Consider the following 15,122-nt stretch of genomic DNA (forward strand, 5'->3'; position numbering starts at 1 on the left):
TTGGGCATTGTGTTTTTGGCTCTGTGCTAGCCCTGTCCAATAGAAGCTTCTAATCACGGCCACATGTGGCTGCTGGGCACCTGAAATGTGTCTCGTGCAACTGAGGAGTTAAATTTTTTTAATTTTAGTTGCTTTTAACCAATGAGAATTTAAACTTCTATAGCCACATGTAGCTAGCGACTAGCACATTGGAAAGCACAGCTCTATACATGATAAAGGGTACTGACTATTTTATAAAATTTAGAGACATATTTTAATTTTCCCCTTTTTTTTAATGAGCACATTACAACTAAAACTCTGATAGGCTAAATATCGTATTTCATGTGATTAAATGCAGGGATCGCTATTAAGGCCAACATGTGGACTTGATTTTTCTTTAAGGCTTACTAATCCATAAGTGACCCACCCACCACCGTTCATGAATATCCCAGTGCTTGCTGATGCCTGCCCGGGGCCCTGCGGGTGTGTGTGTATGCATTTATTCAAACGGAAGCGTGCTCTCTTACTCAGCACCCAGAAGTTTGCATATGAGTGCCGTCAGGTCAGAGATGCAGGCTCTGCTCGTTGAAGTCACCACCTTTGAACAAAATCACACTAGGATACAGACTCTGTTGTTAATTCCGTGTTTCCTTTTCCAGAAGCCAAGCACACCAGATATTCTGAAACCTCTCAACCAAGAGAGTCCCAAACACCTTACTAACCCTGTTTCGAAGCAAGAGGACGTCTCATCCAGGCCAACGCCCAGCACTTTGTTCTCAGGAGGCTTGAGACACGTGAGTCTCATCTAACACTCTGGACACCTGATGTGTGGCTGTCGCCATGATGTCGGACGGGGTTGGTAGGTGGGGGTAGGAGGGAAGTGTTGTCTTGTGGCATAAACTGGAACGTGACAACAGAACTTGGAGGTAATATTTTACTCAGACTGGGGAGCTGGGGAAACGGGCTATATACTTTGATGGTTTTTCTTTCATACAGATAGCAATGAATAATAAATAACGGCATATTTGGATGAGCAGTTTTTACTTTCAATGAGGTCAACGTATCAAATATTTCTCTTACAATTATTTCTGTGTCTTGTCTACCCACAAGTCATGAAGACATTCTCTTGTTCTCTTCTAGAAACTTTAGAAAAATTTCATTGTTCTGTGTAGGTCTGTGCCCCTGATCATTAATGTTTGTGAATAGTATCGGTTGAGGTTCATTCTTTCCACGTGGACACCCAGTTATTCCGGCACCCTTTGTTCACAAAACGACTCTCATTTCCCCATTGACTTTGGTATCTTTGTTGAAAATCAAGTAACCGTGCAGGAGTGGGTCTTTTTTGGGACTCTTCACTCTGTTCCTCTCATCTCTGTGCTCTAGCCCAGACCACACCGTCCTGATTACTGCAGGAAGTCATGAAGTCAAGTTTCCTAAGTCCTTCAACTGTGCCCTTCTTTTTCAAGATGTTTTAAAGGTTGGCTCTGTTGCTAGGCAAGCCTTTTATTCATTCCTTTGTGGCTTCAAAAACACTGACGGAATGCTTATGTTAGCCTCAAATTGTGATATGTGGTGTGACAGAGCCTTGGGTGACAGGTCACAAGGCCTCGATCACTGTGATAGCTCTTTACCTTATTAAATAATCTTAGACGGGCGCCTGGGTGGTTCATTCAGTTGGGTGTCCGACTTTGGCTCAGGTCATGATCTTGCGGTTTGTGAGTTCGAGCCCCATGTCGGGCTCTGTGCTGACAGCTCAGAGCCTGGAGCCTGCTTCCGATTCTGCGTCTCCTCTCTGTGCCCCTCCCATGCTTATACTCTGTCTCTGTCTCTCAATAATGAATAAACATTAAAAAAAATAAAAAATAATAATAATCTTAGACAATGGCAGAAACTCTCCAAACTTCTGTGTCCTCATCAAGAAATGGGTATCAAGCCTGTTCTTTTTATTTCACTGGATTGTCTTGAGAATCAAAATGCACTCATTCCATGCTGTATTATAGTGGTTATGAACTCAGCTTCCAGGGCCATCTGGGTGGCTCAGTCAGTTGAGGATCCGACTCTTGATTTTGACTCGGGTCATAATCTCACGTCTTATGGGTTCGAGCCCTACGTTGGGCTCCACACTGATGGTGCAGAACCTGCTTGGGATTCTCTCTCTCTGCCCCATCCCTGCTCATGCTTGCTTGCGCACTCTCTCTCTCTCAAAATAAGTAAACTTAAAAAAATAAAAAGAACTCAGCTCCTAGAAACCACCTTCTTGGTTCACATTCTAGCTCCTATAGTGTGACCCAGAGCAAGTCCCTTAACCTCTCTGTGCATTGGGGTGGTTGTGTTTCTATGGAAAATGATATTCACTTTAGAAAACAATTAACTTACCCCCATCCTATCTACATGAGTATCTGGTAGAACATTACAAAGTCATGGCAAAAGCAGGCCAGACCCGTGTGCTGAATAGGTAACATCCTAGACTCAATCTGCTAAATGCTGGCAGCTCCCAAACCAGCCCTTCACTGAGTGGTCCTGGCTCTTTCGGAACCACTGCTGTATACCCTCACTACTCAAAATGTGGGGCCAGCAGCCCTGGCATCACCTGGGACCTTCCAGAAATCAGAGTCTCTGGCCCCATCCCAGACCTACTGGGTCAGAATCTGCAATTTAACAAGAGCCCCAGGTGATTCATATGCACCATGAAGTTTGAGAAACACTGCTTGAGCTCTAGCAGTGTCAAACCTGAGTAAAGTATGTCATTTGTTAAGGATTTCTTAACAGTCAAGGGCCATGCTGTCCACTACAGTAGCCATTAGTCACATGTGACTGTCGAGCACTTGAATTATGGCTAGTCCGAAATGAGTATATAAAATACACACTGCCCAGGAGCTGATTATAATGTTTTTTGTCAATTATATCTAAATAAATAAAACACACACTGGGTTTTAAAGACTTATGTAGGAAAAAATATAAAAGGTGTCAATAATTTTTATATTGACATATGTTGAAATGATAGTATTTTGGATATATGACATTAATAAAATGTACAGGCATACCTCCTAGATACTGTCACTTCCAGGCCACCTCAGTAAGGTGAAGATCATAATAAAGTCAAATGAATGTTTGTTTCCAGTGCATATAAAAGTTATGTTCACCCTACACCCTAGTTGGTTTCAGTGTACAATGACATTATGTCTAAAAAAAACGATGTACGTGCCTTAATTAAAAAATACTTTATTGCTAAAAAATGCTACCCATATCCTTTGAGTTTTGAGTTGTAATCATTGATCACAGATCTCCATAACAAATATAGTAATAATGAAACCGTTCGAAAGATCGTGAAAATTACCAAAATGTGACACAGGCACGAAGTGAGCAAACGCCGTGGTTAGAACGGCAGTGATAGACTGGCTGGAGACAGAGTTCCCACAGACCCTCAGTTTGCGAAACACACAACATCTGTGAAATGCAATAAAACCAGGGATACCTGTATTATTAAAATTAATCTCACCTGTTTTTAAAAAATAGGCCACTGGGGAATTTTAAATATTTTTTAAGTTTATTTATTTTGAGAGAGAGAAAGCACACACACAAACAGGCAGGGGAGGGGCACAGAGAGAGAGAGAGAGAGAGAGAGAGAGAGAGAGAGAGAATCCCAAACAGGGTGTGGGCACAGAGCCCCACGCAGGGCTCGATCCCACGAACTATGAGAGGATGACCTGAGCTGAGATCAAGGGTCAGACACTTAACTGAATGAGCCACCCAGGTGCCCCTGGAGAATTTTAAATGACAGATTCGGCTCACATTCTAGTTCTGTGGAACAGCACCGGTCTGGGTACCGTGATTGTGCATTCAGTGGCACCTGGGATGATCTAACGTGGAATTACCCAAATGTGGCGTCATGTGCCTCTGTGCGCTTCCTGGGAAGAAGGTTCGTGTTTCCATCAGTTCTCAGACAGGTCTGCACACCCACACTGGTCAAGGACTGGGAGTGAAAAGCAAACTCGGTTCACACAAGTTCTTCCTGGGAGCCTCCGAGTCCCAGCGGGGGTGTAAACACCTGCCCCCGGGGAAGAAACGACCCTGCGCCCTGGCCCTCTGCTTTTTGTTCCAGAGACTGAGGTGCTGAGAGCCTCGGCTGGCCGGGCCAGGAGGCCTCAGAAAGCTATGCTTGAGGGTGGGTTAGCCCCTTTCTTCACAGCTGGGTGTTGTAGGTGCTGGAGAACAGTTCAGCGAGGTGGAAGAGCAGAGGAAACGCTTCTCTGAGGGTGAGATAGGCGAGGATGGTCCCAGAACATTCTCTCATTGGGTTCAACCCTGCGGTGGGTCTGAGACAGGAAGAGCTTTTCCAAGATTCTCTGCAAGGTTTGCCCCTACTCCAGCCGGTGGAAGGATGCCAGCTAGCTTGAGCTTTTTTAAAAAGGCTGGTCCTGAGAGTGACGCTAGGCTTCTGGGAGAGTCCAAGGGGCAGCTTCCCCAGAACTGCCCAGGGTCCCACAGACTAAACTCTAAGCTCCTCCCGGGGCCAGAATCATGTCTTTGGGTGCCCAGAAACTAACACATAGGCACGGACATGAGCTAGGATCCACCCCATGTGGTCCACGAGGCCCCACACGACTTCCCACACACGCCCCACCTGCCCCCTTGCTCGTTCCACACAGCCGCACTGGTCGTTGAACACGCGAGACGCAAGCCTGCCCTGGGGGCATTTCTGCCCTCTCCCATGTGGCACCACACCCATTCACTCCCTTCCTTTAAATCTTTGCTCCAAGGTCACTTTGTAGGCGGGGTCTACCCCCTGCCCTGTCCTGCCCTCCATCGCCCTTACCTTCTCTCTGTTACCCATATTCTTATCACCTTCTATAGCTGTGTAATTGGTTTATCTGTTGTTTGTTGTCTCCTGTAAGTCCCACGTGCCCAAGCAGTGCCTGACCCTGAAGCAGCACTCGGTAAACACGTGCGGAATGACCGCGTTACTCCTACCCGGAGCTCTGGTTTCCTGAAAGCCTACTGTGTGCTAACGACCGAGCCAGGTGTCTCCCCTGGCAATCGTTCCCACAACCATCTGGTCAGGTGGTTGCTATTGTCCCATTTCACAAATGGGAAGACAGGTTCCCAGAGGTTAAGGCGGCTCACTGAGGTCAGACGGTAACCGCTGAGCCCTGACTCAACACCCAGAGCCGTGCGAGTCAAAGCCCTGGGGTTCCGTTGGGCTCTCCAATGGAGTGGGTTTCCTGCCCTCAGTCCCTGGTTCAGCTGCACTGGCCTGGGGCCGACCCGCACCTAGAAAACCTCTCGGACTGCTGGGAAATGATGCTGTGGCAAGGAGACGCGGGTGAGTGTGTTTGTCTCGCTCTGTCCTTCAAACTACACCGCAAATTCAACTGGGCTCCCTTTGTCCTTTCTTCTAGTGGGCTCGGATGTGTGCCCTTCAAGTTCTCCTCGTGGAGTTGAATTATGTGATTAAACCTGTTCCTTTAGGCTGAAGCAGTGTTTGAGGAAACGAAACTCCCACAAAGCAAATACTGATTATTGCTTCTTGCCCAGAGATGTTGCCTGTTCTTCCAACAGACCTTGAGGCTAAGAGCCAGGAAGTTTGGATAAAGCTTACCAAATCTCTACTTACTACAAAAGGAGAAAGCCAAAGGGGCAGTAAATAGGGGGAAACACTCAACCTCCCAGGTAGTTAAATCAGTGCAAAATGAAAGCAAGCTCTGCTTTAGGGTCATTTCAGCAAATTTTAAAAGTGATACAGGTCCATGTTGGCAGGGGTATGGAGCTAGCTGCAGGCATCTTTATAAACTCCTGGGGTCTGCGGGAGGGCATTTACCTATGTGTATCAAAAGCCTTGAAAATGCCTGTTCTCTTCAATCAAACAATTCAGTTACAGGAAATATTCTTGAAAAATTATGAATGTTGCCCAAAATGTGTGTACGTGGATGTCCAGGGAGCCTTGTTTATAACTTTTAATTTTGAAGAATTGGAAACAACCAAAATATTCAAAATAGGGCAATGGTTAAATGAATTATGGTATATTGATTCAGAGGAATACTTTGTAGCTATTAAAAAGAATGTTGAAGAATATTAATATAGAAAATATATGCTGACAAATGAAAATATAAGGTTATAAAATAGTATGATAGCAGCACATCTTTATAAAAGCAACATGATTCTGCTATAGACTTTGCAAACCAAGTGGGAGGATTATACCCAAATTTGACCCTGGAATGATGGGGTTATGCTTTTTTCTTAAAAATTTTTTGGGGGCTCATGTGTGTTTTCTGTATTTTTCCTATAAACATGTAATATTTTGGGAGAAAAAAAATAAGTTGTTAAAAAAAAATAAGTTCAGGGGTGCCTGGGTGGCTCAGTCCATTAAGCGTCTAACTTTGGCTCAGGTCATGATCACATGGTTCATGGGTTCGAGCCCTGCGCTGGGCTCTGTGCTGACAGCTCGGAGCCTGGAGCCTGTTTTTGGATTCTGTGTCTCCCTCTCTCTCTGCTCCTCCTCTGCTCATATTCTGTCTCTCTCTCTCTCTCTCTCTCTCTCTCTCTCAAAAATAAATATTTTTTAAAAATTAAAAAAATAAGTTCAGTTATCAGAGGTAGAACTTGGTGGAGTGAAGAAATACGTTAACATTTTAGCGTTCCCACGGGAAAACAAATCCTACCAGAGTTCCTGTCTGGTTTTTAATTTTGTTTAGACTTATGTTTAAAAAAAGCTAAAAAGGAATGCATTTATATCAGTGTTTTCAAACAGCTTACACTTTTCCTGCCAGAAGGTGTTGTGATTGGCAGGCGTGACAGTGGAATACTGTTTGGAAGCGATAGTGAATGAGCTCAAACCACAACGACCACATGGATGAATTTAAAAAGCAGAGTATCAAGAGAAAGTCAGTTATAGAGGAATAGGTACCCAGTAGGATTCTAATTATATACATTCCAAGCTCAGGCAAAACTAACCAATATATTGTTTGGGGGGATCTAATACATCTGTACTAAAACCATAAAGAGAAACGAGGATGATTAACAGGAGACTTCGAAACAGCATTTACTCAGGGACAGAAAAGAGGCACTGGACAAAGGTAGGGCCCCGGGGCACTTCTGAGGTCCTGGTTATGTTGTTTTACTCCAGCTGAGTGGTGGGTACATGGATGTTCATTTCATAATTATTATTTAACTATATCAATTATATGTACTTTTTGATATAGTTTTACAATAAAGAAGGAAGAAAAGAGAAAAGAAAAGGAGATGATTTATCCTGCTTACAAAGGGCAGCCACATTGTCTGGCATTTTCCAAATGGTAACGAATGTTCTATACTTACTATGCGTGGGGATGGTTCTAAGTCTCCTTATGTATTTATTTTTTAATATATATATATATATATATATTTAATGTTTACTTTTGAGAGAGAGCGACAGAGACAGAATGTGAGCAGGGGAGGAGCAGAGAGAGAGGGAAACATAGAATCCGAAGCAGGCTCCAGGATCTGAGCTGTCAGCACAGAGCCTGACGCAGGGCTCGAACCCACAATCGCGAGATCATGACCTGAGCCGCAGTCAGATGTTTAACTGACTGAGCCACCAAGTGCCCCTCTAAGTCTCTTTAGATGCATTGACTAGTTGAGCCTCATCCAAGTCTTATGGAATAGATCCCCATTTTACACATGAGGAAACGGAGACTAGAGAGGTTACGAATATGGTTCAAGATCACACAGCCACTAAGTGTCAGGGCCAGGAGCTGAATGAAAGCCTGTCAGGCTTCATTGCCACCATTTGGACCACTCTGCAGTAATGCTCTCAGCGTGTTCTCGGTGATCAGGACTTTTTCTTTCTAAAGTATACGGTTGGCTCTTCAACAATGTGAACCTTAGGGGCATTGACCCCCTGTGCAGTCGAGAATTAGTGTATAACTTTCAACTCCCCCAAAACTTAATAGCCCACTGTTGACCAGAAGCCTTACTGATAACACAAATGGTCAATTGACACCTATTTTGGATGTTATATGTGTAATTACTGTAAACTAGAGGGCGCCTGGGTGGCTCGGTCAGTTAAAACGTCCGACTTCGGGGGCGCCTGGGTGGCTTGGTCTGTTAAGCGTCCGACTTCGGCTCAGGTCATGATCTCATGGTCCGTGAGTTCGAGCCACGCGTCGGGCTCTGTGCTGACAGCTCAGAGCCTGGGGCCTGTTTCAGATTCTGTGTCTCCCTCTCTCTCTGCCCCTCCCCTGTTCATGCTCTGTCTCTCTCTGTCTCAAAAATAAATAAATGTTAAAAAAAACAAAAACAAAAACGTCCGACTTCGGCTCAGGTCATGATCTCACAGTCCGTGGATTTGAGCCCCGCCTCGGGCTCTGTGCTGACAGCTCAGAGCCTGGAGCCTGCTTCGGATTCTGTGTCTCCCTTTCTCTCTGGGCCTTCCCTGCTCGTTCTCTCTCTCTCTCACTCTTTCTCAAAAATAAACATTAAAAAGAAATTTTTTAATGTACTGTAAACTAGAGAAAGGTAAACGTTAGGAAAATCATAAGGAAGAGAAATCACATCTGTCGTACCGTCCTGTGCTTACTGGAAAGATCTGCCTCGTTCAAACCCATGTTGCTCAAGGGTCAGCTGTAGCTGTGGTTTCACTTGACCCCTCCCGTCTTAACTTGGTAAAATAAGAGGGCACGGAGCCTTGCTCGAGGTCACGGTAGATAACGTGTGCCCTTCAGAGAAAACCACTGAATGTTCCCTGCCCGGCTGGAGTAGTTCTCCTTTGCTTTTGCTCAGATTTCCTTTCCTGTCGAGGCCCAACAGCACTAATGGCTCCAGGAAAAGTCAGGCTGAGCTCGTAGTTGCTCTTCTGGGCCCGGACTTCTTGGTGGACTCCATCTGCTGTTCTTAGCTCCCATTCTGGCTGGCAAGGGAAAGAGAACCAGAAAGCCCTCCCGAGGCAACAGTGGCAAAGACGTAAATTATGTCAGGGATGTGGTTGACCAGAGGATGTGCTCTGCTGTCTTCTCACGATCTGAGACTGCACGTTTCCTCCTGAAGCAGGCACAGCAGCTGACTTGCTCAGAGATCCTACCAGAAGCTGGTGGCCCAAGGAGTTAGGCCCCCCAGTCCACTTCCAGTCCTACCTCTGATTTCCTGGGCAACCTTTGGGTGCGTCCCAGCCGGCTTTGACCTCCGTGAATGTACTTATGAAATGGAGGAGGAGTCATTCTAACGCTTCCTGGATGCGTTATCACTCTGGGCACCGAGCTGGGTGAGCCAGGGGCAGCCCTCTCCGGACCTGTTCCTGAACAGCTGCACACACAGCAGGGCGGGCCTCACGGCTGCTGTGAGGGTGCAGGGATCAGGTCTGCCCTGTTTTGTCCCCTGGGCCCGAGGTGTTTCTCTGGGTAGCTCAGTTACCGACTCAGATAGACCATTTCATGTCTTCTCCAGTTTTTTTCAAGACTCTTTCAGATATTCCACCCTGCTTTACTTCCTCATTTTGAGCAAATATCCCTTTTTACTTAAAAAAAAAAAGGGGGGGGGTGGGGAGATGGGTCTGGGTGGCTCTGTCGGCGGAGCGTCCAATTTCAGCTCAGGTCAGGATTTCGTGGTTCGTGGGTACGAGCCCCGCATCGGGCTCTCTGCCGTCATTGGGGAGCCACTTCAGATCCTGTCTCCCTCTCTCCATGCTCTCTCTCAAAAATAAACATGAAAAAAAGAAAAAAAGAATCTGTTCAGAATTGCCTAATTCTCCTGATACCAAAATTAACCTCACTGTGTCTGTGCCCAACCTACTCTCCTTTCCCTCCCGAATGGAAGAAGCCAGCCACCCCGGCAGTATCTTGGGGCCCCTTCTCTCTTGCCCATTACTGTTTCTTCCACTAAAGATAGCATGTCTTTTCGTTCTCTGTCTTAGCGATTTTTGTCTTCGTCTTTGATTTTTAGCAAGTTTGTTATGTGCCGACATGTAGTTTTATTTAAAAATATTTTTCCTCTGGCATCTGCAGTGAAGTGACTTAAGGAAGTTCTACAAGATTACGACGACTACCCAACCAACCGAGTGAGTCGTCTTACTTAGTTCTACATATGGCTCTTTCAGGCACAAGACCGCCTACCCCATCGTGCCAGAATATTTACGTAGAGCACTTTTAAATCAAAGTCCTCCAAGTGCTTTCTCTATCCCCTCCATAAATATTTACTGGGGACCCTTTGGTGAGCCAGGCCCCGAGCTGGGTGCTAGAGATACGGCGGAGGGCAGGAACGTGCAGAGCCCCACGTGCTAGGAGCTTCCAGTGGCTTTCAGTGGGTGTGACCCGCCTCCAGAGAGAATGTACTTTTGCTTCCAGCACACAGAGTGAAGGTCAGCAGTCTTTATCCATCTGGTGTCCAGCTCGTTTGAAGCTGGGTTTCAGTCTTTGTGAGGACTGCTCCATTTCGAGTTGATTCTTCCTCCTGGGAAGGAAGCCGGTGGGGGAGTCCCCACGGAAAGTCTGGAGGTCTCCAAGCCCCTCCTCTGTGGTGGTCTTCTCCAGTAAGATGAACTTCTCAAAGCATTTTTAAGCTTCTCAGCTGCTCAGTGAGACCTTCCAAATCAGCAAAGCCCTTGAGGGGAAGAGAAGCATCTAGAGTCTGTCTCGCGGTGTCTCGCTTAGGTGCGGTTCCCCTTTCTCTGTGAACCCAGCTCAAGTTCTGTGTGCCTTTCAGGGCCCTGGACACCGGTGTGTATCTCTCAACCCTTTGCTTGGCTCCTGAGCCCCGTGGCTGCTGTGTTTTGCTTGACTTCCCTGTCTTCCTGCTCTGCTTGCAAAGGGACAAATGCCTCAAAGGGAGACCGACCGCTCAGAAGGTCAGGCTCACGGCCACACTGCCCTTCTCTAGTAGCGTGGACCCCTCTCCCTGGCTGTCTTGGTAACTCTACAATGGCCATGAGGCCGCTTGTGATTTAATTCAGTTTTCTGTCTGTTGCTATAATACAACTTAGTCTGACGTGGCCCAAAGTGAGCCACGGGACGAATGCCATTTTAATTGTCAGAACTTTTTAGCACCTGCGATCCACACCCCTGTTCTGCTCACCAGCGGAGCCCGCCTTCCGCCGAGCGTCCCGACCTGTCTCTCTTCGCTGCTGTGCGCCTCATTGCTTCATGCTGTCTCCCCACTCCCTGCCTGTCTGGATACGAGATTTCAAGATTGTGTTCCATTCCAACAATGGTGTGGATGTGGGCGGCTGAGCACCCAGCTGCCCTCCAGAGCCGGTGACGGGGTGCGGCGAAGTTGGTTGTGTTCTTGACGTTAGTTAACTCAGGTTCGGGTCCTCCGATGAGCTGTTGGTTTCGTTTGGTTCGGCTCAGCGCTCTCTCTAGCGGGCGAGAAAGCCCCGGACTTTCTTCTTCGTTTCTTTTTGGGATGTTTGACGGTGTGGAGGAACTTGTTGGGAATTAGAAGTGGGAATCATTTTTTTTCCCCCTCTATTTTCATAGTCAGCACTGAGATTTTGCATGTGAATGGGGCAAATATTGAATTTAACAGTGAATTTAACAGTGATACAGCAGTTCGTTTGTCTTTTAGGCACAGGCGTCCCACGCTACCTGTCTATGTTATGTAAGCTCACAGCGTCCTCACTTATGGTGGCAGTTTTGTTTCTCATTTTAGGTACCCATAAAAATCGAAACACAATTACTCTTGTTCTTGACTACATACTTCACACGTTTCATTCCATTTACTCCTTACTGTAACCCAAGGAGACTAGTATTAATTTTTCCATTTAGACTTGGATGTCGCTGCCTTAGCAGAACAAGCCTTTGAATCTAGCCCTGTGGGACTCCCAGTCATGGTGCTTGGCAGGCCTGCTCTCTGGCTCTCCACGTGGCTGTTCCTGCCATGGGTATTATCTGCTCTCCTGAGACTTATCTTTGCAGAATTACGGAGGAGATCAGCCACTTCATCCCAATTGATTTGTGTTAAAGAATGAGATTGTGTAAGCTGGGCAAGACCAGACTTTCTGAGGATTTCTCATCTCCTTAGGAAAGAATGTGTGGCAACTTATTTTGGCAAAGTACAAACTGGTGTATTATTAACTTACTGTGAGTCAGGATGCTTGTTTTGTGTGATTTTTTTTTTTTTTTTTTTTTTTTTGAGATCTTGAAGCCAGAACTGCCAACAACAACAACAAAAGGATTAATTGTGAACTAATTTATTGTATCTGTCATTCTTGATTTCAGGCAAGTCTACTTAGCATTAACAGCACTTGTACAGAGATGGGAAATTTTGACAATGCTAATGTCACTGGAGAAATAGAGTTTGCCATTCGTTATTGCTTCGAAACCTGCTCTTTAGAAATATGCATCAAGGCCTGTAAGAATCTTGCCTATGGAGAGGAAAAGAAGAAAAAGTGCAATCCGTAAGTTTCTTTTTCTAAGTTTTGACATTAGATGATAGGCATATTGGGTCTAAAGTTTATATAGAAAAGTAAAAGTCGAAAATAAACCAAGACAATTGTAAAAAACAAAAACAAAAACTAAACTAAAAAGCCATAACAAGAATTATTTTAAGGCTGCACTAATTCAAACAATGTGCTATTGATGCAATGATAGATAAGTAGGTCAACTGAGCAGAATCGGAGGTCCAGATGCAGACCTAAGCTATATTTGGGAGTTTCTAGGATCAAGGGGCTATTAGAAATCAGTGCGGAAAAGATGAATGTCAATGCATGCTTTTGGGAAATTTGACTTCCCATACAGGAAAAACCAAACCAAAAACCTGTCTCACACAATCTGGAAACAGATTAAAGATTTTTTCCAGGGCACCTGGGTGGCTCAGTCAGTTGAGCGTCTGACTCTTGATTTCGGCTCAGGTCATGAATCCAAGGTCATGGGATCGAGCCATGCATTGGGCTTTGTGCTGAGCCTGGAGCCTGTTTAAGATTCTCTCTCTCCCTTTGCCCCTCTGCCCTGTGGTGCTCTCTTTCTTTAAAAAAAGGTGGGTTTTTTTTCCCAATTGCTATGAAAGGATATCACATTAATTTTTAGGGTGCATTTCCCTGATTACTAAGAAAGATGAGCAACTTAGACACTTAGGGGTCACCTTCTGTGAGCTTCCCATTCCTATCTTCTGCCATTTTTCTATTGGGTTGTCATTTTTGTCATTTATTTACAGGAGGGTGGGAGTTTTTTTAAACCCATTCTTCATTGGTTATGTGTATTTTGCATATCTTCTACTTGTTACTTGTTTTCTAACATTGTTTATGATAGCTTTCCATGCAGAGAATTTGATGTCCAATTTATCAGTCTTTTCCTTTAAAATGTCTGCCTGTTGAGTCTGCAGAAACACTGAAGGTTATAAATCTCTTCTTCTCTATTTTCATCTATTAGAATGTTTTCATACTTAGATCCCTTCACATTACAACTGGAATTGATTTTCTGTGTATGGTTTAAGGTTAAGGACCACATCTTTGTCTTTCTCTTGCCTTCATGGGAAACTTTGAGCACAGTTTTTTGATTACCAGTTAGGGAGGGGGGGATAGATTGTTGGTCCAACCAGACTCTCCTCTGCTCTGAAACTTTCAGGGTAGACACGAAGCACAGATGAAGTACATCACTGTTGCACTCATGGTTCTCCAAAACAGGGTCCTTCTTGTCTTGCTGGTGTCTTCTGTTATCCCCCCAACTTATACCTTATGCTTAGGAAACCTGGAATACTCGTGGTTTCAAAGCTATCGCCCTGACTTTTCCAAACAGAGGCATTCCTCGTGTTTGTTCTGGGACTGCCTTCCCAATGCCACTGCTACAAGTAGCAACCCTAATCCTGTCCGTTTTTCAGACTCCAGTCCAGTCAGAGACATTTACTCAGCCCTTGACTGTGCATGCATGCTGGGCCTCTGCTGTAATTCTCAAAAGGACTATAGTGAGGTGGTTGAGAGGATGGGCATTGAACCCCGGTCCACCATGTATGCAGTTTGACCTTGGACAAGCCACTCAACCTCTCGATACCTCAGTTCCCTCACTGTAACATGGGAATAATAATAATAGCACCTACTTCAAAGGATTGTTGTGGTGTTTCCCTGAATTTGCCCGTACTGAGCCTTCAGAACAATGTCTAGAACATGATGAACACTCAACAGATAGGAAGCAAGTGGGACATGAAGTACACAGACAAGTAGACCTAAAAATCCACAATAGGGACCCCCTTGAGGTTTGGGCCAAATACTCAGCTGTTGACACACAGGACAAGATTTCATGAGGTCTGTCACAGAGTGGCTGCTGGTGAGCCACTGGGTGTGGCTCAGTGCTGGGGAAGATGGGAGCTCTGAGCAGCCAGAGTGGAGACTGCTAAACACCCAGGGCAGTCAGGGAGACACAGCAGTAGGACCTGTCCAGCCCTGGAGTAAGGGCTACTGTAACTCACCCCAGCTGAGCAAAATCAAACCTTGCCAGGGGCAAACTGACTTGCCCATCAGTGAAATGCCTGCCAGAACAAAACTCCATGCTTTTTCAAGGAAAAATAGCCCAGAGAGGATTCTGGGACAGCGGCAGGGTGGGAAGCACCAGGAATCGGTCTCCCTTTGCAGACAACAATCGCACTGGTACCATCTGTCCGATGTAACTATTTTGGAACTCTGGAGTCTAGTGAAGGCTGGCAACTTCCAGGGGAAGTCTTGGATGGGACATCGAGGTCAATTTCAGTCAATGTCAGTTCTTAGCAGGATAGCAGCTATCCATCCCTCACTCGCAGCCACAGCCACGCCAGTGTTCCTGGAGCAGCTCACACGTCTCTCACAGGAGTCCACGTGGGATATCTGTCCTCCAAATATCAAGGATCTGTGCTCTGACTGCAGGTTGCCGCTTCTGATCACAGAGGCACAGACACAGAGGTGGGCAGCCATTACTGTATCTCCTCCAGTTACTGGGATCCAAAGGGGGTCCTCAGGGGGGTTACCCACAGATTTTTCATCAGCTACTATAGAGGCCAGAAGGCAGTAAGGAAATATATTCAAAGTACTAAAAGGAAAAAAAAAAAAAAAAAAGCTGTCAACCAAGAACCCGATAGCCAGCAAAGCTGTTCTTCAGGTTTCTGTTCTGAAGCAGATACTAAGACATTCTTGGATAAACAAAAGCCAAGGGACTTTGTTAACACTAGAAATTTCTGTCTTGCAAGAAATGCTCTAAGGGGCCCTGCAGGAT

General features: G+C 45.6%; 1 protein-coding gene across 8 annotated transcripts in view; it reads left to right on the top strand.

The window, feature by feature from the left end:
* SYTL3 (synaptotagmin like 3) overlaps positions 1-15,122 on the top strand; it is a 92,206-nt gene that overhangs the window by 64,692 nt on the left and 12,392 nt on the right. For 7 of the 8 annotated variants that reach the window (XM_078447521.2, XM_078447528.2, XM_078447524.2 and 4 more), the window contains 2 exons: positions 639-773; positions 12,165-12,343. In XM_078447521.2, the coding sequence (XP_078303647.2) occupies positions 639-773; positions 12,165-12,343 (314 nt within the window). The remainder of the gene's footprint in view (positions 1-638; positions 774-12,164; positions 12,344-15,122) is intronic. The other variant, XM_078447527.2, reaches the window with a different exon arrangement.

The sequence above is a fragment of the Panthera onca genome, chromosome B2 (genome assembly GCF_046562875.1).
Source record: "Panthera onca isolate mPanOnc1 chromosome B2, mPanOnc1 haplotype 2, whole genome shotgun sequence".
Taxonomy (NCBI): Eukaryota; Metazoa; Chordata; class Mammalia; order Carnivora; family Felidae; genus Panthera; species Panthera onca.